The sequence below is a fragment of the Labrus mixtus genome, chromosome 2 (assembly GCF_963584025.1).
Source record: "Labrus mixtus chromosome 2, fLabMix1.1, whole genome shotgun sequence".
Classification (NCBI taxonomy): Eukaryota; Metazoa; Chordata; class Actinopteri; order Labriformes; family Labridae; genus Labrus; species Labrus mixtus.
Window position 1 is genome coordinate 22,608,443 of NC_083613.1, and position 24,646 is coordinate 22,633,088.

Consider the following 24,646-nt stretch of genomic DNA (forward strand, 5'->3'; position numbering starts at 1 on the left):
GAAGTAACTCTCTCATGGCTGCTTGAGAACAGTGTTTGATTTATGAGGAAGGATATCTTTTATGTGACTGATGCTGCAGGATGTAGTCTGTGTTGGAATGAATCAACACATTATGTAAGAGCGATTGCTGTCTTTAAAATATCATTAACTCTCTGTGTATCCATCTGTCGTGCTTTTGGACGGAAAGAGTGCGGGGGGGGGAAGCCAAGAGGAAGGAGGGGAGGGAGGACTGATTAGCAGTGATTTACAAACACTGCGTTCTCTGGTTACCTTTTCCCAGGCTAAAACACAAGACGACGCTGGTTACACGCTGTGTTTTGTTTTTCACGCCCGCATTTAGTTTGAGGTTTTTTCTTACATGTGCACACAGAGGGGCACACACTCAAAGCCAAGCCAGCGCTCCCCCCTTTTCTTCTCAAACACACACACCCAACGCATGCATACACACACCCCGGCTCTCCTTTGCTACTGAACTGCCATTGCAGTGAGATCACCGCTTTAAGAACAAGGCAGTTCGGTTTTAAGAGCGGGATCCCTACAAGCAGGCATACCTTATAAACCGTTTGACCAATCAAACAAGTGCAATCGATGCAGTTTCTGAAAACGGTTAATGCTTTTTGCCACTTAGATTCAATCTCCAAGTGCCTTTTCTTTACATTTCCATCATGAATCCCTCTAGATTTTTACGGCTTTTCCCATGATCCTCTCTGCAGCTTGACACAGGAGCTGACTTGTGAGGAAAAGATCACAAATCATATGTCGGACTGAAGATTAAAGTCCAGGGGGCACCTAAACCTGCAGCACACGTTGGTGTGCTAATCATGTATACATGTCTCTGTAAATGCAGGCTGATGGTTGATTCTGTGGTGAATTGATTAAATAATCTCTTTTTAATGACTAGAGAATTGGCCTTGATATCCTCTCGTCATTCAGCATTTCTTGATTGCTTTCTGTTAGTTAATCATTGTTTGATATAAACTGTAGCGTGCCGTTTTCTGAAATGTGCACCTCAGGCTGCAAAACGCTGCGAGGACAGAACACGCAAACACATACTCACACTCAACTAAATTATAGTGGTAAACAAAGGGAACATAGCTCGTGGACAGACATGTAATCATGCCACTGTGACGGCAGACAGTTTGGAGTCAAACATCAACTCTACTGTGTGTGCCTGCGCTGTGTGAGCATACAGTTCTATAGTAACAAACCGAGTGTATCTAAACGGCATTGTTTGCCTCAAAGCAAAGGAGAAAGTGAAATTTTGGATGTGGTTTCTGGTTCAAACAAGCCAATTAAAGTTAAGTCAACAGCAGGAGATAAAAATGGAAGATCTGCAACAAATTCAGCACTGCAGGCTGTGTTTTAGCAGAACAATCAGCTTGGCTCCTGCTGTAGACTAAGACGGGCTTTACAGTATGTCCATTATATTATATTCTCCTTCTTTAGTCCCTTCATTTAGTCAAGGAGAACTTTGCTCAGAAACCACCCTTCAAACAAAAAGTGTTTACAAATCCTTTGTAACCAAATTTAAAGTAACTTTTCATAATTTACTGAACAGAAATGAATCATCCAGATGCAATCTTATGTTTATTTATTTGGTCTAAAAATATATACCCTTGTTAGTGCTTGTTGCATGAAACCCAGAAAAAGCCTTACGTGATACTGTAGGACTGTGATCGAATCCTGTTCAGCTTTCACCTAAACACGGAACATACAAAATTAATCAAGAAACAAGGCCCCACTTTCAAATTGTTTATTTGATTTTGGTTGGACACTAAATAGATGTGATGGCTTGCATGTGTGCAGCGAGGCCTTGATAGAGAGAGTGGCAGGCAGGGGATGATGAAAATTGGCTTGCCCAGGCCGCTACACAGGCTCCTTTGTTTGCGCGGTAGGGTAGGTGGTAACGGGGACTAGGGTGTTATGTGCACACGCAGATGATGGAGAGACAGATAAAGAACCGACTCACTCTGTTTTTTCTTTCTCGAGTATCAGTGTGAATCCAACTTCAATGCCAAAGAATGCACTGCGTACCCTCCCTGAACACTTTGTGGTTATTATGTGTGCATGAACACGCTGCGCTGCTCCTGGAGTTTTGGGTGTGAATGCATGATTGCCTCTGGATATTATAGCAGCGTCTGGTTGCCTCAGGATCAGTGTGCACTTGTCATGTGTCTCCAACATGGACAATAATCAAAACAAAGCACAGCCTTGTTTAACAAGCACCTGCTTTGTATCTGACTATCTCATAATGTTGAGCTCCTTTATCTTCAGATACCTCGCTGCTTTGTAATGGAACATGTTCATAAATTGAATTTCCAGCCTGCCCATTAAAGTTTAATTTCCTATTTGCATAAAGCTGCTGCAAGAATGTGCTGTCGCTATTTAATATGCAGAATTTCAGACACAATGTTAACAAAGTCTGTAACTTCCAAAAGCAATTTTCTGCTTCCGCTCCTGTAAAAAAAAAAAAAACTTTTGTGACCCGTGTCCTTTCTTAAATTTGCTTTTCATGAGTTGGCTTCTTTTCCACTTAAAAAATAAAGTTAGTCTCAGAAAAGAAAGTTGGTTAGCAGTAAGAAGAAAAAAAAGGATTGGTTTATACAACAGATGCCAGAACAGCCTTTCAGACAATTCTGCAGGATTTTGTGTTTTTAATTTCAGGCTCCTCCGGTGTTGGTTTCTAATTTATTTTCTTATGTCTCATTGTTTCTCTCTCAGATGAAGAGGAAGTTGGACCATGGCCCCGAGGTCCGATCTTTCCCTTCAGGAAAAAAGCCCTGCAAAGGCCCAGAGTATCCAAGGTAAAGCTGCCCACATGTCAACACAATACAGCTTAGATAGATCGATAGATAGATGCTTAATTAATCCTGTGCAAGAAGTAACACCATCACAGCAGCAGCACAGTCAAGAAACTACATAGAAATCTAGATAGATATTTTAAAGGATCTATTTCTGCTTATTATACTGCTGTGCACATGCTAAAGCAACCATGGAAAAAAATATCAAGAAGGTTGAACAAAGATGCTCTGCGCCTTCAAACGGAATGATGCAACACATCATATCATATCTCCAGCATCCAGCCAGCAGCACTCCCAGATGTTTCTCTTGGTCTAAATATTTAATGCATGTGTTCACATGTAGCCACATCAAAATTCACAGTGAACACACTTAACTGTAAATGTTGCCATGTAACAGGCTCCTTCTCATCTTCCTCTCCCATTAAAAATAAATCAATAATGAAATGGACCCCCAGCTTTCCAATTTGCTGCCAGAGCACAGAATCCGAAGCATTGAAGGTGCCCACTGGATGGCTTCTCCCGCTGCCCTTACATTACTACGGCACGTGGGCACCCTTTGAAGTCCTGTGCTGCTTGTTACATTCAGGTTCTTGCAGCAGGAGATCCTGGACTTGAGCAGATATCTGTGGGATTGTGTTGCACTTTGAAGTCTCTGGGTTTAGAATAAATCTTGAAAGTGCTTACGAGCAAATGTTTGCTGATTGTGTGGAGGATTTTGACACACTTCCTGTCTATCAAATGTGCTTCCTCTCTGATCAAACAGTAGAGTGTCAAGTCTGAAACTACAGCGGCTGACAAGGTCATATAACACTTTATTTTGCTGAACATGTTGTATTTACTCGTAATGTAGCTTACTTTGGGCTATCATTTTCTAGCTATAAAAGGGTTTTTTTTTCTGATGAAAGAACATAACAGTTGCTGCTGGACCTGAGGGATATATATATGTATGACTTCTCCTCTGTGTGAATAAAAGAACAACACATCTGTTCACTTGGTCATAAACTGTCTGTAACAAAAAGAAAGGGTGTTACTAAGGGAAATAAGCATAATGTACCAAGAAAACACTGATTTTATTTGAATCAGCTTAGCCCCATCCACTTGATTTCAGTGGGAATTTTATGTTAAATCAGTTCAGTGACAGGCAAAAGTACCTTTAATTTAAAGTGCAGCTTTTAATGTTTAATTTTCAGGTGACCTAAAGACCACATTTATTGTCATTTAATGTGTTCTTGGTGGTTAAAATATCTGAAGAATTTGTAGAAAAACTATCCAAGGAACAGCTAAAATCCCTCATGATTGACTTACTATTGTTCTCTTTTTTTCTGTTAGATCAAGAGCCTTTGTATCCCATGATCTTCTTAAAGCTGTTTGCCTGTAAAGATGATGTTCTGTTAGCAGTTTTTAAGCAATAATTCTTTCCTTGTCAAATGCAGCCCGACAGGAATCGTCCCATGTCCAGCCACACCTACCACATTCGGCCACATCAGAACAGCCAACGGTCAGGGGGGGCAGAGACGGCGTATCACCTCAATCCAGCCACCCACGGGTCTCCAAGAATGGCTCCGAACATTTCAGGTGAGCGTGGCTTACTAATTCTTCTTCTTCTCTTCTTCTCCTCCCCCATGGGCATCTCCAAGCCCTTGAGCAAAAGCTCATCAAAAAGCAGATGTTGCTCCCAATCAATGTTCACTTCTTCTCCAAGATAATTGGTGCCTTGTTGTTCAGGCCCACTGCATTACCATAGGCACTGAAGCGTGGAATTGGAATAAGCTGTACCTGTTCGCACTTAAAGGCAAAGTCACTAAATGTCTGTAATACACTTCAGGTCTGTGGTAATAGTTGAACAGATGTTTGTCTCCTATGATACTTTAAAGTTAAATTGGATATATTTTTTTGCCACATACTCTTAACTTTATAGAACACCCTCTTCCTAACTAATCGGAAAGCTCAGCAGTACATAGTTGCCCCGCATTCGATAAATCACTGCAGGAGATTCAGACGTGTGCAGTTGAAGAAAGGGGCAGACATGCGCAGTAAGTGTAGTTTTATCCCAACACGAAAGAAACGATCGGCTCTAGCGTGAACATGGATATTGATCCTGACTACGAAAGGCATAAGCCACCCCTCTCGTTCGGAATGACATTTCTTTCCTAATGAGCCAGATCAGATCAGCCTCTTCCAATTGGTGTGTTTACCTAAAGGTTATTTCATTCTGATCAGGCTTTTATTCCGATCATTTGTGTCCATGTAATCGTAGCTAATGTCTTTAAATCCTCTGTACACCTACACGGGTGTTAGGGATTGAGGCCATGATTAGACCACTTCTCAGGAATATGTGGGTGTGGCCAAGTTTTTGACTGACAGCTCCTTTAACCTGTTGAATTTGGAGAAACCTTTTGGGAAAGGAGGACTTTGATGACCTTTATCATACCTGTTGGTGCTTAGAAATTATTACATGATAGATTATTGCAACAGCTCCACCTATTTGCAAACCTTTCCAGGTCTGATCAGCCAGAATAACTAAAAACATCTGTGTGGATGTACAGATGCTGTATAGCAAAATGCTGATAGAAACATGTAAGGTAGTACTGTGTTATATTTTACCCTGTTTTTCTGGTTATTTATCATGTTCAATTATTGTTTGTCTAGATGCAACATGATATACTGTAGCTATTTCTTTCTTGTTAGTCTTGAGCTCTAACAATTCCACACTAAGTAGAAACAGGATGTCATTTTAACATAATGAGCCTTGACAGGTCTCTGGTCTCTATGATCCATAGGATTTCATTATCTAAGAGAGACTCGGCTCATTATCTTTGAAAAGCAGGGCTAACCTGTGAACCCTCACCGTTTGTTTCACACGTTATTGTCCTTAAGCCTGCCCTAAAGCAGTCCCCCCCCCCCCCGATAACTAAACCTCAAACTTACATTCTGTACATTCCCTAGTCCAGTCCCAGCCTGCACTCCCATTATACTGTAGAGGCAAACACAACCACAAAGCAGCATGCAGCTTCTTCTTATACTCAATAAACACGCGCAAGGACGCTAATGAAACTGACAAAGTCACATTATAGTCAAGGATAAGTTAGAAATTTTGAGATACTTTATGTTACTTTCTTCCTTACGCTGACAGAAGAGATGATGAATCCCACTCACGTCGCCGCTTTAAAACATAAAACCATAATCAGGCGCTGTTAGCCTATTTTAGCATAAAGACTTGGAACAGGTTGTATGGCTCTGTCGTTCAATAGTAAAATCTACTGATCCGCACTTCTACATTCACTCATTAACACAAGATATCTCAGTCATTTATTGGTTAAAAACCTTTAGAGTGTCAACAACCTGTTGAGTTTGTGGAAGATAACATGTGAGACTATTTCTTGTCCGAAAAAGCCTACAGTGCATTTTTCAAAATGTCAAAAGAAAACCCCTTGCAAACCAACACACAGGCACATCTGTCTCAATATATACCTTGTTTTTTAAAATACATTAAGATAACCTATATTCATTTATATCCAAACGTTAACTATCAATGCAGAGTATATAATGATGGCATAAAAGATGGAATACTTGCCTCTGCGGTGTCAGAGATCATCAGTTATCTAGTTTTTGCTTGCAGCCTCTTTAAAGATTGAAGAATTGAGTCTTTGTGGAATGAGGAATTATTTTTTCGGTAGATACTTGAACATTCCCCCAGATTGTCTGAGCTGCAGTATTTAATCAGCATCTTGAATGATAAAGACTGAGGTGATCAAAGGAGTAGCACTTGTATATCAGAGCACCAGCCTGAGTTTCCTGCCTTTTTTCAAGTATCTGCCCTGTGATGCCAGACTGTATCTCCTGGTCTGTCTCACAGAAATTCCCCGTTGATTCTAGCCAGAAACTACACGAAAGACAGAAAAAATAAAATCAGTAACTTAAGCCTAGATAGGAGGAAGATTTAGGGAAATAACTAATTTCTTTCAAACTGTTATCAATCTCTGCAGTTTTTTCATGAAACTCTTGGAATACGTTGAGCACCTCAGAATTAAAATTCAGATTAGACGCAATATAATTAGAAATTTCTTACAGCCAATAAAATGTCTCTAAAATATTCATTTTTAAGTTGGAGACTGTCACAACTGTTCCGAGTAAAAATATTAAGAACGATACAAATGCTCATCATTGAACAAGAAATATTCCAAGTGAATTTATTCATACTAAGCAAAAACAAGACTATAAAGTTTGTCAGCAGTTTCAATAGATAAGTGACACCTATGTCAATATATTTCAATGTATATGTGTCTATATATGTCTATGTCAATCTACGTCATAAAACTGATGTAACACAGGAGTAGCTGTTGCCTGGTCCTCCCAATTGGTAGAAAGGAGGTCTCTGAAACCCTTTATTACCTCCAAACGGCACCTCTGGCTAAAGCTTTTAGCTGGCAAATTACAGGTGGTTTGCGTGTGCCAGATTTTCCATCCTGCCTCGTAGCCTGTAATCATTGTTAGATTTTGGCTCTCTGCGGGGGAAAACAACTGTTGCTGCTGGGTCCAACATGCAGGAAGGTTGTTTTCTGCGCCTAGCATTAAACAACTGAATGTTCAGGAAGAAGAAATAACTCCTCTGAGTTGTAATGCTGTTAATGGAGTCTGGCTCCTCATGCTCACATTTTTCCACTAATGTGCTCGCTGCTAGAAATAGGCAGGTGCCTCAAGCTACTCTGTATTGCTGAGGAGGTCACGTAGGGAACATTAAAGTGTTACAGACACACTGCACAAGGCGGTATGTTTCCAAGTCTCTCCACTCCAAGTCAAATAAGAGATTATACACGCTCAGCACACCAAGGCGTCTAGTTTGACACTAATAAAGTGGCACAATCAGCCTGGACAACCTGTTAGTATGTATTTCATTTAATCCAGATGTGGAGGTGGAATGAATATTCTGCCGACAGTGTTCATCTAGTGCATTACTACCTGTAATACCCAACATGGGAAAAAAGGAACCAGTGGAAAGGACGGTACAGAGATAATACAGAAAAAACACACAGCAATAAACGCCAGAAGGATGTACTCATTCATGAGCTAGAGGCTCTTTACTGTTGTGCTAAATCTGTTACAGATTAAACCGCTCAAGCAGAAAGGTGTTTGTCATGATTTTGTATACCCCCGAAAACTGTAGTGTCACTTAACACAGCTAGATATTCCTTCCTAGATCACATATAAACCTCTTGATTAGCTGTGATAAAGTGTCGATTGGTATTTTTAGTTAGCGGCATGTTTTTCCCATTCTTCTAACCACTTGTGCAGAACCACCAAACCCTTCTACTTGACTGGTTAACCTACACATTTTGATAACATGTACTCGAGTTTGTTGCAGGTGACTAATAAAGATGAGTTTTTAAACTCGTTTTTTTTAATGTATGTATTTATCTGTGTGTTCCAGAGCTGGACTGGGCCTGAGAAGCTGCTGGCGCTGGATGAGTTGATTGACAGCTGTGAGCCCACACAAGTCAAGCATATGATGCAGGTGATCGAGCCGCAGTTTCAGCGAGACTTCATCTCCCTGCTGCCCAAAGAGGTGAGTCCCTGAATCTCTCTCTCTCTCTCTCTCTCTCTCTCTCTCTCTCCCCCACACACATTTTTTTCTGTTATCACTTCCCAACGACATCTCTGGTACTTGTTCTTCTTCTCACCTGGACTCCCATTGGGAAATCCCTGTGAACATGAACGGGCTTCCTCTGTAGCGTTAATCCTCTCACAGTCTTCTTTCACATCTTTTTGAGGAATCTGTAGTGAGTGTCTTGTTTTTGCTCTGCTACATACCTGACAATACAAACAAACTGAAGTGTCAGACTGATGATAAGATTACATAGAGGATCCTTACAAAACAGCCTCAATCCAGCTTATCTGATGTAGCTGATCAAATACTTCACACCTTGTCTCTGCCTAGCAGGTGTTAGGATAAAAGTGGGGATGAAGGCTGCAGTAAAGAGCAATAGGATGTAAGATTTCAAGGTTTCAGAACTTCTTGCTTCAAAACCAAATATTCAAAAGCATCATATGTTCTCAGGACATCAGCCCTCCTCCTTTAAAAAAAAAAAAAAAAAAAAAAAAATCCTGTTCCCTCCGACTTCTTTTCATAATCCTGTCTCTCCTCTCTGCCAGAGCTGCTGGATTTATATTGGGCGGGGCTGTCAAGTCATTTAAACAGGACAATCCCTGTGGCGCAGTAAAGATACAGTTGAAATTGAAAGAATGAAGTGAATCTGCAGAAGAGACTTTGCGTCAAGCTTAAAAAGCAATCACAGACTCGAGGTCCATTCATAAAGCTTTTAGAAATATCGTCTGGTAATGACTTCTGGCTCAGACAGGCTTTCAGGTGATTGAGGCAAGTCAAGGTTTGTGGGTCTGGGGCAAGCGGCTCGAAAGAACCTTAAAACCAAACTGTACGAAAACTTCCCTCCACCATATTCTCAGTACTTACATTGTCGAAGAAGATTTGCGTTCTATTAAGTTTGATATATTAAACAAGGGGAAATCTCCATGGAGCTCAGGAACTACATAAGTGTTTGAAGAACATCAGATCTAGCGACTGCTTTCACTAGAATAGACATAGATCAAACTAATAGTCAGAATGTTCCTGTTTAAAAATCAATAAAACAACTTAATTCACTTGTTGATTAACAAAAAAAAAGGAATCTAGTCTTTAATTGCAGCTTAGATTAGACTAGAACCAAGGTTTCTTTTTCACTCTGCGATCACAAAATCCTTTTTTTGGTAATGTTTCCAGATTGATCAAAGAAAGTTTTGACATCAAAAACATCATAAATGATCATTTAAAAAATGATTCAACGTGCAATCAATCAATTCATCTCAGTTTTGTCTGCTCAAATTGAATTGTCATATGAGTATTCCCTTTTGCCTCAAAACAAAGACGTGACAGATTGACAGAAGCGGCTAGCCTGAGAAATGTGAAGCACACAACAACCGTAGCTGTTTTTGTCTGGTAAAATTAAGCAGTTCTGCACCAACTCAAGCGCATCATTGTTGCATTGGGAGAAGAAAGGCTCTCCATTTCTTGAGCTTCTTGCTGTGGAAAGCCGTTTCATCAGCATGGTCACCACAGCAACCCATAATAAAGGTTGGCAATGTCCAATCATAAAAACCCAACATACAATCACTTGCAAACAACAGTTTAGACAGTCGATGTTAGAGATTTGTTTTGAGAAACAAATCTGATTTGCATTAATTCTAGACATACTGTATCTTGAGAGCAAAAGGAAAACTGGCCGACACCAGTCCAAAATGTCCCCTGCTAGGTATTTGAGTGACCCTGTTGGTTTCCATTTGACTCCATGTTAATGTCCATGACCCCACTCCTGAATATGTCCCAGTGTGCTGTGGGTCATTATCATCTCTGATCATGAAAAAAACAATACATGAACAGCAGGTGTCACGTCATCCTGCATAATGAACCCATTGAAGTGTTTTTTTGAAATGACAGAGTAATCACTTGACCTGATTATATCATTGTTTCACAGCTCAGCAGACACTTTGCGTTTTTAGAGCTTTGTATTTGAATATGTTAGGGGGGAAAAAACGGCAAACTATTGTTTTTTCTCCCTGTAATTCAGAGGAGCCGGTTCTATGTTTTTTTTTATTATTCAGGCTTTGGATTAACAAACGGCAGGCCTGGTATTATGACCCTCTATGAGAGGCTCCTATTGTTTATTTTTCATTACGCTTCAATAAAAGTGTTGATTTAATCCTTTGGTAATGACGTTGTCTACCTTTGTCAGTTAGATCCACTCTGTTAATATTGCGCATATAGTTTGTTCACCAATTTTGTTTTCTCAGCTGCTCCTTTTCATTGTTGTTGTTTAGTTAACTTAAAGTCCTCTCCCACAACTTGCTTGTTCTGTTTCGTACACCTGCTGCAGGGAATAATGGATCTTTTTTTTTACGTCTCCTTTTGCGTTTACCCCTCTCACATTCCTTGTCTCCTTCTGTCAACAGCTGGCTTTGTATGTGCTGTCATTCCTGGAACCGAAGGACCTCCTCCAAGCAGCGCAGACGTGTCGCTACTGGCGCATCCTGGCAGAAGACAACTTGCTGTGGAGGGAGAAATGCAGGGAAGAAGGTGAGCGTGAAGTCTTTGCAACCGAAGCAGACAGAGAGACACAATGCTGGAGAAATCCCAGTGGGAGCAGTGCGGAGCTAAACGCTGGGTTTAAAGATGTGCTGTTATCTGTTTGTTTTTTTAAATAAACTTTTCAAGGGGAAAAATGTGCCTGTTAGTCCAATCTGTCCTTGTCTCCCTCCGAACAGGCATCGATGAGCCTCTGCCCCTCAAGAAGAGGAAAATCGTCAAGCCTGGCTTCACTCACAGCCCATGGAAGAGTGCCTACATCAGGCAGCACAGAATAGATACTAACTGGAGGAGAGGGGACCTCAAATCACCCAAGGTAGATCAAACTTCAAATTCCCCTCACCGCTGGTTTTGACCTTTTTTGGCCTGAGGTTCCCCCGCAAGCTCTGTTAGCCAAATTCATGTTCTCCCTTGTTAATTCACATCTTTCATGTTCTAAATGCTGAACTCTACTGGTTCTGTAGAAGTGGATACTGTTTAGATCCATTATTCATACAATGGAAGAACTGTCATTCAAAGCTTTAAGATTCAGCCAATAACTTAAGTTCTAACAATCTCACCTGTTTATACATTAGTTTAAGGAAACTATCTTAACTGTTTATCCGTTACATGTAGCTTACCATCTCAACCATTTATCCATTTGTTTTAACTATTGAAATGGTTTATCTAGTAGCCTGCTTGAACTTACCACTTAAATGACTTTTAACTGTTAATGAGTAACCGTAACCTCAGGTGAGACTGTGGCTCAGTGGTAGTCGGACATCTTTCAACTGGAAGGTTGAGGGTTCTATCGCCAGCATCTGCAGGCACATGTTGAAGTGTCCTTGGGCGTTTAGTCATTAGAAGCTACCTGTGTACCTCTGGGCATGCTTGCTTACTTATTAGTTGAGCTAACCCCACAATCTCTCTCTGTACCCCCTGGCAACTGCTGAAATCCCTAACAACCAATACCCCTGTTTAAGAATTGCTCTCCACTCTCTCTCTCTCCCTGATTTCCGACCCTATCCACTGTCCTATCTCTCCATTAAAAGCACAAAAAGCCACAAAAAAATACATCTTTAAAAAGAATTACTGCCCTACAGGCTGTTGGACAGCCTTGAGTCCAAAAAAAATACAGTTCAATCAGCACTTCACACTGATACTTATTATGCAAATGTGCAGTGCTTTTGAACCAAATTTATAGTAAAAACCTTCAGCGTTTTTATTTTGGTTTACATATTCCGCCGCCAGAGGATTTTCAAACATAGTTTTTTCTTTAACAAATTTTTTACCATACAATGTAGGTTCTTTTTGGATAATTTTTAGACACCTATTACTTCATCCAAGGCATGGAATCAGACTGCACATACACATTTTGGTAGGATAAAGCTCCTTACCTTTTGTTTTGGCCACTATGCAGTGTCACTCCAGCCCCGGATGCCGCAGGTGTCCAGTCATTCTTCCTAGTGTGCTCGCAGCGCCATTATGTAGAAGAGTAAATGCTCTTGAACAATCAGAATCTGTTTATTTCTCACGGAGCAGTTCTTTTATAGCATCCCAATCATCCTTTTATGGGCAATTATCACACTGGGCAATTACAACATGTGTGCTATATAAAGACCATTTTGTAGAAGTGTCTTGGCCGGACAACTGGTCTTTTATCAGGATCAGGATGGGGTGGTGCATGTGTGTACATGTATCAGAACATGTCCTTATGACTTGGCCAAATTCAATACAACAACCTGAGGTGTGGTGTTGATGAAAAGTCGATAGGTCAAGTTTGTGCTCTGCAGGTATCCTGTTAATTGCTAACTGCTCTGCAGAACAGCACCGTTTTGCTCTCTTTCAATCTAAATACACAATGTGCCTTTTTCCTGTTCGGAAGTTTCCATGAAACATGACCAGCATGCTGGAGCTGATCCTTAATGGGTCTTGTGTGCTTTTGAAACAGCCTCAGGTCGTGTTAGGCCGCCACTGATGTAAATTTGGTGACTGAGCTCTTCCTACTCTTTGCATATAGAGTGCGCCCTGTCGTTTGCTGACCTAGCAGTCCTGCGACTCAATATTAGCCAGCAAAGGACCCCCACTCCCACTCACACATAAACAGAGCATGAAACTCTCCTATGTACACCTGCAGCACTTGACATGACATTATCCATTTATCTGATGTTTAAAGCACTAGAGATATGTCACTGTCAGATGTTTCTTTTTTTCATTCCATGATCACCTGTCCCTTACGTCCTTCTGACTGCATCTTTTTCTCTGACCCCTTCCCAAGGTGCTGAAAGGTCACGACGACCACGTGATCACCTGCCTCCAGTTCTGTGGGAACCGCATCGTCAGCGGCTCTGACGACAACACGCTGAAAGTCTGGTCAGCCATCACAGGAAAGGTAGGTTTATCTCCTTTTTTTTTCTATATCCTGTTTACTCATTAAGTCTGAATAGCTTCCTCTTCTCCCGCAGACAGTAATGGACTGCAGGCCGACAGTTCATCTTAGATCAGCTTCATTCATTTTTCAGACTTGATGGAAAGTGAAGGAGCCAGTAAATTATTGCTTAACGGTTGTAAGGCTTCCTGTCATCTTGCATAGCGTGTTGCACAATTATCTCTCTGCGAATAACACATCAGCCTTCACATCTGACAGCTCACTATATCTGTACAGCTCCCTCTAACCTGATAGGTAGTAATTGTCACCTAAAAACATCCTCTCACGGCCATATCAGTCCACTCTCTCCTCTTACATTTAGCCATTTGACAGACTTGTTACACAACACATTTCCTCAAGCGCTGTTAGTATTCATTGCTGGAGCCGATGCAGCCACACAGGCCTTTTGCTGCAGCTTTATGCTGTGTATTAGAAAGAAAGCCAGCGGTTGTACTGTGGTGTTGGAGAGAGCTTCACAGATTGTTGCAAAATCGCGGCGCTTTCATGTCTCAGCGTTGGACTCCATTTTCAAAGGAGCTTTTCACACACTAAAATCCCCTCTAAACTGTTGCTGCCTCTTTCTCTTCCACTCTTTTTTTTTTATTTCATTCTTACCTGGCACATTGTAGAGTTCAGGTTGTGCTGGGGACTTGCTCTTTCATTTCACAGAAATAAAACGCATTCAAAGAAAAAAAAAAAAAAAACCCCGCAGAGGAATTGATATTCTGCATGATCACGGCACAGTAGGTTTCTCTTTCTGTTTCACATAAAAGAACAGAGAGCTTCTCTCTGCTGTAACAACCAACAAATAGTAAAGTCTGCACTCAGCCAGCTAGTGATTACTGGCATATCAGTCACAGCATTTGCTGATCAGAACAGTTGTCCCTCAAGGTCATCTGATAGCCATGGAGCACAGTCCATCTCTCCTTCACCCAAAGAGGGATATATAGATGCCAGGTTGGTGAATTACAGCTACAGTATCTCCGTGTTTGCGGTGGAAGTCTGCGATGAGTCACATCACCAGCAGGCACGACGGCTTTCCGTGAAACCACCCTGCTTTCAGACACACAGCACATTGTTTGGGGTCTCTACAACGTTAATCCGACTCAGATTTGTTTGTTTACATTACTCATGAAGTCGAGATGAGCCTAAATCCGTTTCAGTTGGAGGTGCTGCATTCAGAGCACATCTCTCCTTCTGTGGATTTCACCTCGCTGCTCCCTGAGCTCTCTTCCCCAGAGAGAGAATCCCTCACTTGAGGGGAATGGCTAATTAAGCACAGTCGACCATCTTATATGAAGTGGCTGTCGATGCCAGGGAAACGGTAAAGTAACAATACAATAGGATTACCTACACCTTCATTTGTTTTTCCTCTTTGTGTTCAACAGTTTTCAAAGTCTTTGTTAACTAAGGATTGGGTTTCTACTTTTTCCTCGCTATATTTTGAGGACAGTGAAGTGGCTGTCGAGGATCTGGAGGTTTTAAACCATTTCAGATATCTTTCCGACGACCGCCTTTTGCTGATCCTAATTCTCTTCAAGATACCTATTAGGTGTTAGAAAAAATATCCATTCAGTGACATATTTTCTTCCGGATTCTTTTGACAAAATTATCAAATCGCTGATGCCAAATACCCATATTTTATTTTGAATTTAAAAAGTAAAGCCCAATTTGCCTCACAGCTTCACTACTTCATGACCAAAGAAGAGCAGCGGAATTTCATATTCATACCATATAAGAGATGGTTCATTATATCATTGCCGATCATTCATCTATAAATGTATCATAGTATTTTTGTTCTAGGCCACATAAATCATATCCCATCATATCATATAGTATTGTATTGTATGCGATTCCCACCCCTAATGTCCGACTTCTCTTGTCCTTCATATCGCTAATACCAGAGGTGGCAGGGAAATACTTAGTCCAGAACCTTCCTTTCTGGAATGATTTGTTTGACCTTCAGGTGCCTTTTATATTTCAAATAAATCCTTCATAGTAATCTCAGGGTTCTTTTCCAAAGCTTAACTGTTAACATCAAACTTCAGTCTTACTCAGAGTGGGATCAATGAGAGATAACAGCACAATGATCAACAGAGATGAAGAAGTCTGATGTTAGCCTTTAAATGGTCGCCTTTTGGAGCCTTATGCCATTAGACTGATGATGTGGCTTTTGATCCATCACTTACATGCTCTGATAGGAGACTGTGTTTGACTTTGGATTGTTTTTCATTCATCAGGAAATCCTTGTAATGAGCGTGGTGGACTATTAAAGATTATAAGGGTTTATGTTCTCATGCTATCAGGGCTCAGCAGCTACATCTGTCCTTTCTCTTCGGAGGAGACATTAGAGATGCAGCTGCTCCAGCCGCGTACCTTAGGTAGAGAATTTTAAATTCCAAGTATGGAAAAAGGAATTGGTCACAGTGTAGAGAAGTTGTGCCAGAGGTGGAGCTGTATTAACGCTTTTTCCTTGGCCACTTGTGCTGCTTTCACTCAGAATCTCTGCGCTAACTTTCAAAAGATTCCCTTGTGATGTCGTAGTAGGGGAGCGAGTCAAACGGTGTAACGTAAGCGTCAAAAATGTTCTTGTGTATTCTTCTCCCACAGTATTCCCAACACGTCTCTGAATAGTGCATCAGTCATGATGTTGACACGATTTTAGCAGATGCTTCCATCAATAGTTTAAGGAAAGACTTCTTTTTTTTTCTGCTCAAATTTTCTTTGTGAATCATTAATTCTTTCAACTCAGTGGGCATTTTAAGCACAGAAATAAAAATGTCTCATTGATCTAAAATACACAATGAAATGAAGTCAAGCTGTGAGGAGAATTTCAAACAGCTTGTTTTCCTGCTTAGATGTTCCTAGAAGGCTCTGTCTTCACTTGATAACCTTGTCTTTGCCTGTCCTCCAGCTGTAGTGAAAGCTGTCAATCTCACACACACACACACACACACACACACACACACCTACCCCTACCCCTACCCCTACCCACATCCAGCCGCACACATCTCAGAGCTTCAAAGGTGGCTGCCTGGTGCTTAACAGAGCCGTGTGTCCTTGGTGCTGCTGTCAGCAGCAGTCTCAGCTGTCAGGCTGATCTAAGATGGCAGACCTGTGGACAGCCGTCGTATCCAGGGAGAGGTGTCCTCCAACAGATGCTTCACCTGCATTGATTCCCGGATCACCTGCTCCCCCTTTAAAACAAACAGAGAGTTGAGACCTGACCTTAACACCAATTTAGTTCAGTAATTAGAAAAGCAGAAATTACAACTCAAATGCTGAAGCTAGGGCCAAAACGAATACTCAATATCAATTTGTCTGTCTACTAATCTCTTGAACGATTAAAGAATTGGTCTAAAATAATGAAAATTGGAGTGAAAACTGGAATGTCCTTCCCAGTATCTCAAAGTCCAAGCTGATGTGTTCAAATGTCACATTTGTCTTTGGAAAACCCAAAGACATTCAGTTTGATATGATATAAAGAGAGACAATGCGGGACATTTGCAAAAAGATGTGAGACTCTTTAAGCAAGCTTTGTGTAGGCTCAGTTATGGCCTGGGTGATCTTTGATCAGGCAGTGTGAGTCTACTATAATGTGATGCTTGAACTCTGCTGGTATACTTTAACCTTTGCAACACGTTTGCCGCCGACAGCTTAGCTTAGCCTTGCAGACCTTTATTTTCTGATACTTCCTGCCAAGGCCGAGTAGGAGGCTAAAAATAGAATAGGGGTATAAAATCAGTTTTCCTTGGTCTGAAGCTCTGAGGCTGCTGTTGTGGCTACTTCCCCACTGTTTGTTTAAACGGATAGAAAAACTCATAATACAGATTTAAATATTTTTGTGTAAACCCTAATGTGTAAAAAAGGGGGGGGAAAAAGGTCCTCCACAGGTTCATTAAAAGAAGGCAAATCTTTCATTCTCAGAGACAGACTCATTTAATGTTTGTTTTGCTGACAGATAAAGATGCCTAAGCCCTTCAATTCAGGTATTCTGTCCTCCCACACAGTGTTTGAGTAGGCTCTAATCACCCTCCATCATTCTGGTTCTTGGATCCTCAAACACAGCTTTGATTCAACAGAAAAATCTTGCATCATTTAGAGTTTGATTACAGCAAACTGTCGTATTTCAATTAAACAGAAAATAAGCTCTTTTCACCACTAATTTAAATAGAGACAAGCAGCAGCATCGTCCTCCTCTTTCACTCTGCTGCAATAAAAACCTCTCTCGCCCTGCACGGCAATCACAGCTTATCAGCTTCAGACAGCGGGGTCACATGTTGTACAATCCAGCAACACGCTCCACTCTGAACCCGACATCACCACAGCACAGACCCCTTCTTCTTCTTTACCCACCCTCCCCCCAAAATAATTTAATTTAATACATTTAGGATAATTAACTCGAGGGACAAATGAGACAAACTGGAAACACAAATTGAATTGATCAGAAAGATTTCCATAACTACTCTAATCAATAGCTAATCTACCGTCCCTAATGAGGATGAATGGGTGCACTTTTGTACTAAAGACAGTTGTCAACCCTCTGCAGGAGGAATGAATTTCTTGCTTTCCTGACAGATAAGTAAAAGCAATTATAGAAGCTCAGAGAGATTCTGTCCCACTACAGCAGCCGGTATAGAATGACTGAGCTCAAGTTTCCTCTTAAAGGTCGCAGGAATTTCATTTTCCTCGTCCTCCAGCCCCCTAAAGGCAAACTGGAGTTGGTATGGTTGAAAGTTGCAAATGTGATTCTAAGAGACCTATAACTCATCATCCTGAATGTCTTCATCTTGGAATGTCATTTCTAACAACCAGAGTTTCAACAGCGGTGAGGATTAAACTGACCAAGGCTCTTCTCTTGTTTTTTTTTTTTTTTCAGTGTTTGCGCACATTGGTGGGCCACACAGGGGGCGTGTGGTCATCGCAGATGAGAGACAACATTATTATCAGCGGCTCCACTGATCGCACACTCAAGGTCTGGAACGCAGAGACAGGAGAATGTATCCACACCCTCTATGGGCATACCTCAACAGTGCGCTGCATGCACCTACATGAGAAAAGGTACGGAGCGATCTTATTGTTAAACCTTACTGAGCCTGTTTAGGATGAACAACAAAACACTATTGTAGCAGATTTTGGCACTGTTATGATTATGATATCATGCACAATCAGCGAATGAATGTCAGTTGAAAGAATTAATCTTTAATGGACGAGTGGATTGAGTTATAAATCATCTCATTGCCCAGCTTTTGAAGTGATTGAGGATACGGCTCTTTGCCTTTTGGTTTCCAAAACAAATAATTAAAATAATTTTAGTTAAGTTAGTTTCTGCACTAAATATACCTAAAAGTTTTACAAATTCTAAGTTCCACAGTTTAAACCTGAAGGTAATTTATGATGTGTAATTAGCTTTCTTGCTGATATTAAGATGAAAGGATACCCCTCTATTTTCTTTGAATATGAAGACATGCCAGCAGCTGTTAGCTTAGCATAAAGAACCGAAATAATGGTTACAATCTAACCTGGCTCTGACTAGATAATCAAATCTGCCAACCAACATCTCATAAACTCAGCATGTAACAGGTCCAAATTATATGTGTGGACATTCTCTTGTAAATCCCCATATAAAGAAGCATTTGTCCAAACAGACTGAACTGTCCCTTTGAAGTCCCACATGTCCTGTTATGATCAGAATCATAACGCCCGAGTGAACAGTGATGTCACCGAGCCAAAAGAGCATCTCTGCTACACTCTCAGAGAACAGTATCTGTCTGAGAGTGAGCATGTGCTCTCATAGTGATTAAACATACGCTGAGAGCTGTCTTAAGTGAACCGCTGCTCACTCATTCACTCACTGTTACACTCCGGAGACTCAGAGTGCTCTTTTCGCCTCAGGGCCCACCAAGGTTTTTGTAAAACATTTGATTACTCACTCAGTGGAAATGCTGTGAGCTGCAGGCGGACAGTGAACATGTTGGTGATTTCCATCTACGTAGCGCTGTGGGGTATTTTTTAAATACAGAGTACGCACTGTGTGAGTACTTCAAGCTAACGGATCATTTTATAATCTGGTGGTATGTCTCAGCTTTTATTGACGTTTTGAGAATAGGGTTGAAACTAATAAAGAAATGTCAATTGCTGATTTTCTACAGCAGCCTACGTTTTTCCTCTTAGTACAAATTGTCCTAAAGTAATAATCTGAGAATTGCAAAAGTTGCGTAACAATCTTACCTAAAGGGACTTTCCTTTTCTATAACCTGTAATAAATCTTTCCTCTCCACACTGGGGGTGAAGACACTGCTGCAGGGCAGCCGGTTCAGTTCAATGAGTGTTTTTAATGTACAAGTATGAACATGAATGTGGAGCTGTGAGTTACTCGTTGTTCGAGGAGTGAAAGAAAATGTTCATGTCAGTGTAGCTGCCAAGGTATGAATGTGTGAATGAAGGTATCTATGGAATATAATCTTCAGAATGGAAGTCGTTCTTTCTTCACAAACTGAAGCTCAATACAAAAGACTTCTTTAGAACACTTTATATTGTTTGAGACAATAAAACGCTGACTTGCTATCTTTGGTGTTTTTTTTCCCTCAGGGTGGTCAGTGGATCTCGTGACGCCACACTGCGCGTCTGGGACATTGAGACCGGTCAGTGTTTACACGTCCTCATGGGCCACGTGGCAGCAGTGCGCTGCGTCCAGTACGACGGGCGGCGGGTGGTCAGCGGTGCCTACGACTTCATGGTCAAAGTTTGGGACCCTGAGACGGAGACCTGCCTCCACACGCTGCAGGGCCACACCAACAGAGTGTACTCATTACAGGTGAGCGGCTTCAAACACACAAGCTCCACGACAGCTAGATGGACAGGTACAATCTGCTTTAAGACATAGATTAAGACCAGGCTGCACAAGCTACAGGTTAAAGTTTATATTTGCATTTCAATCTGTTTGTATGTTATGTCCTCCTGAGGGAACTCTTTTTTGAAATCATATTCTGTTCAATTATTAAATGTCTTTCTCGAGGTAACATCTTTTGGACTAATCAATAAAAACATCAACCACAGATAAAAAGTCATCACAGACTTTTAAAAATACCAGTTTTAGAGTTTTAGAGATTGAACTTCAGATGCAAAGTTAAAAGACATGTTTTTTTCTGTATCTTGTAGCATTTATACAATCAAAATGAAGTGGTCAATATCCAACTGCAGCTTCGATGGTCATTTAGTCTAAAAATGTTAGCAGGATTTATTTTAAATTCGAGTACACTTGTGTAAAACTTGTTTTAAAAATATTGCCAGTTCAGTTCCCAGTAGTGTTCCTCATGTTCCAAATTGTTGCTTTTACACTTCAGTCTTATCGTATTTGTAGGATAAAGTTGGTTTATTCAGCTGCTAAACCTTAAACCTGGAAGTAATTCTCTCCACCTTAATAACTAGACCAAATTTAAATGTCTGAACAGCTGGTGTAACTGGGTCGAGGACGCTCTCCTCTCTCGACTGTCCTTGATTCTAGGACAGTGAACCATATCTAAAACGCCATTAAAAAAAACAAAAAAAAAACGCGATATGATCTGATGACACTTGTGTTGTCATACCCTTTATGACTGTTCCAATGCCTCGTGTGTGTTTTTGAGTGTGTTTGTGTGCACTCGTCTGTGTCCTCTAAGATGTCCTTTCACCCACTCTGTGTGATTACAGTGAATTTTCAGCTGGTACCATCGCCCTCAGAGAATTGGCTGTTTACTACACTGATAGATTGTTTTTTTGTAGCACCCTGCATCATGTGGATTTTTAAGTGTTGTTGCTCTACAATTGGAACAAAAAGAGATGCTTCACAGATCGATAAAATTCATTCATTTTAATTAGTGTAATCTCAAGTTTTCTAATCGAAACAGAGTATGCTTTTAGGCATCAATTGCAAGTTAAGGTGATTGTCAGCCAGTTTGTCATTAAAATTCAGTGTCAAGTCTGAACTTGAATTCTCTGTGTCTCCAGTTTGATGGGATCCACGTGGTTAGCGGCTCATTGGACACGTCTATAAGAGTCTGGGACGTGGAGACGGGCAACTGCATTCACACGCTAACGGGGCATCAGTCCCTCACCAGTGGCATGGAGCTCAAAGACAACATCCTGGTCTCAGGCAACGCAGACTCCACGGTCAAGATCTGGGACATAAAGACGGGCCAGTGCCTGCAAACATTGCAAGGTGAGTCAACGTCTGACCTGGAGATTTAAGTTGTCCTGAACTGTTGTCTTGCTGGTTAAAGGTTAAAAAAAAAGGTATGGGTGATATTAGAAGAGAGGTTTGTTTGAGGATGACATCGTGCGTCAGGAGCTCATTATATCAGAAGCTATGATGAATCTGAAATAAATGCTGAGATGTGATGCTCAGATATTTAGAAAGCAAAAGAGCGTACATTGTGCTATTTTCTGCGTTCATTTGAAATGGAATATGCATGCATGCTTATGAGGTATCCACCAACACATTGAATTGTGTAAGAGCTGTTTAACATTTGATATCAAAGATCAATGATTCTTAATCCCTGGGGAAACTTGAGATATCAGCAGAAGTTTCCAGGGGGATCTGTAATGAACAAAAATCTGGAAAAGAGGAATTCCTAAAAACAAAGCTCTAGAATAAGTCACCTGTAGCACTTTAAAGCTTGAATAATGTTTTGGTAAAATAGCGAAATTCTGCAATAAAGCTAGTTTCTGGTAATGGATAAATGTTGTAAAGGCTTAAAGGAAGAGATATAAAATAATATATAATAAAAAAATAGAAAAGAAACATAGCTTTTACCAAATCTATACTATGAATATTAAAAGTTTCATTGTATAGAAAAGAATAACTGCTCTTCTTAGTAACGTTGAATGAAAACGACGTAGTCTGTCGAGGAGTATCAGAGTGTTGTTATGCGTTCCTTTCTTCTGAACCACTTACCTCAGGGACACTTTGAGAGAAATATACTCCCATAAAGAAGAAACATCCACTTTGATTGGTAAAAGATAATCAGCCCTCTGGTCTTCTTTTGTAAAAAAAAATCATCTGCTCATGAAGACACATTTTGAAGACATTGATTTTTAAAGCTGGAATTGTGTGGTGATCATTATCATTTCACTAATACCTAAAATGGAATTCATTTGAAGTCTTCACTGCTTATCTTTCTATCTCGTCCGCCACTTCTCTGTCATTTGTTTTACTTCAATACTTATTGCCTCAAATTCTGTCACTAGCTGGTGGCTTCTCTTTAAGTAACGATGGTACAACTGTACACAGTTAAGAGTTTGTGCAACAGGCTGCAACACTGATAAGATCTACATTGAACATTTTACCCTAAATATATAATGAACATACAAAACCAGCTTAAAATAATAATTAATAAAAAGGAAATAAGAACTTAGCATAGAGTCATAGCTGGAACCTGACGCTCCAATTGAACCTAGTCTAGTGTGTGTGTCTGTGTGTCTGTGTGTGTGTGTGTGTGTGTGTGTGTGTGTGTGTGTGTGTCTGTGTGTGTGTGTGTGTGTGTGTGTGTGTGTGTGTGTGTGTGTGTGTGTGTGTGTGTGTGTGTGTGTGTGTGTGTGTGTGTGTGTGTGTGTGTGTGTGTGTGTGTGTGTGTGTGTGTGTGTGTGTGTGTGTGTGTGTGTGTGTGTGTGTGTGTGTGTGTGATGCAGTGCACAGCCAACACCTTGTACTCCTGCTGCTCCTGATTACCGCCTCATTTCCTTTGTGTCTGTTTAAACACTTTCAAACTCCATTGGCGCCTCACAGGAAGTTTGAAATCCTCTGCTGAATAGCAGCAGAAACCAGCAGTGCTCCACCCCTAAAGACCCTCATTAGCAAACTACAACCCTGTATGCTGCTCCTGCAAACACCAACACACACTCGCTGAACAAAGGGATGCCCCAGTGTGAGTCTGAAGAGAGAGGGGAGGGACGAGACCGGCCGTGGGGGAGGACGTGTGTTCTTGCGTCCCTACAGTGGAGGGGAAAAGGGGCTGTAGCACTTTGTGGGTCATGTAATTAGGTCAGCGGACATTTTCTGCCATTCATTTGTGTGTTTTGATAAGACAATAGGCGGACAACAAGGTCTTCACTGTCAGCCAAAGAGAGCATAGGTAATGATGGAGCAGCCTGCTTTGTTGTGGAAATGTAGAGAGGGGAGGAAGAGGAGGGGAGAGGCTGGCATGTTGGGGGTTGGTGCAGAGCGGCATTGTAGTGTACTCGGGTAAATAACAGCCTTTGATCAAACTGGAGAGAGAAATTGAAAAGATGTTCAAGCGCAATAATCGTGGAAGCAGAAAGAAATTCAATACATGTGAATGAAATAGCGATTATACAAACTTAAAATAAAACCCTCATTTGCCAGCACTGTGTTCTCCTAATTGATTTCATTAAGACATCATTTTCAAGCCCTTGTGGGAGTCTTAAGTCACTGCACACATACAGTCACAAATAAAGTCACCTCAGTGCAGGCAGTGAAGCCGCCATCTTCACTTTAACTGTGGCCTCCTGCCAGCTGCCTGCATGCAGACGAAGGTGTAGCTGGAGCTGCGTAGTCTCTGTGACAGTGAACAGAGTCTTGGCATCTCTATGCAGCTTGTCCTGAAGCCGGCCTGCAGGAGTTAGACACTCGCAGCAGCTCCAGGAATAAAAACAGAGGAATTTTCCTCTTGTCTCACAGGATTACTGAGGTCCTGGTTTTTGTACTTCTTCCTGTATTTTGGTTCTTTTGCCACAACTCTTTGATCCCAAGTACGTACCATGGCCCATCTCAGGTGTGTACCAGTGGCGCAATTCTACTCTCTGCTCTGTTAGAAATAGATGCAGTGTGTTTTAAACGTTGCCGCTTCCAGCACGCTTCAAGCTAGACCGAAAACAAACTGACCCAGGGAGGAGGTCAGACACAGGGACTTGACAGGCAAAGTTACTTGTTGTCTGTGTGTTCTTTTTTCGAAATGTGTGATCTTGTATTTTTTTTCCTGTGATCTTGTGACTTGCAAATCCAGCTGCTCATGGCTGTGCGTCGTTTCAGTCGCTAAAGTTGACTGAAGCCTCAGAAGGAGCGAAGCTGCAGCACACATGGATGCTGCTGGTTCTCAGCGTTACACTTTTCCATCTACTACATAACTTCAGTGATTTAATAGCAAATAAACAGAAAGCAATTCCTATCCAATGCTCAACTTTTCTTTTGAGGAAGAAACTGTTCCTGTCACAGCCCCTAAGTTTATCTGTTCTTCTTCCTTTGAGGTAGAGACTTTTAATTAATCTAGAAAGGTTCCTATAAAGGTCTCCGCATTCCTGCAAAGT

At 41.1% G+C, this 24,646-nt stretch overlaps 1 protein-coding gene across 3 annotated transcripts in view; it reads left to right on the forward strand.

Annotated features, from left to right (window-relative positions):
- The window catches only part of fbxw7 (F-box and WD repeat domain containing 7), a 120,189-nt gene that overhangs the window by 93,030 nt on the left and 2,513 nt on the right, over nt 1-24,646 (forward strand). For all 3 annotated transcript variants that reach the window (XM_061056894.1, XM_061056904.1, XM_061056885.1), the window contains 9 exons: nt 2,722-2,804; nt 4,235-4,376; nt 8,230-8,364; nt 10,803-10,926; nt 11,115-11,251; nt 13,193-13,306; nt 18,222-18,403; nt 19,934-20,159; nt 21,332-21,542. In XM_061056894.1, the coding sequence (XP_060912877.1) occupies nt 2,722-2,804; nt 4,235-4,376; nt 8,230-8,364; nt 10,803-10,926; nt 11,115-11,251; nt 13,193-13,306; nt 18,222-18,403; nt 19,934-20,159; nt 21,332-21,542 (1,354 nt within the window). The remainder of the gene's footprint in view (nt 1-2,721; nt 2,805-4,234; nt 4,377-8,229; nt 8,365-10,802; nt 10,927-11,114; nt 11,252-13,192; nt 13,307-18,221; nt 18,404-19,933; nt 20,160-21,331; nt 21,543-24,646) is intronic.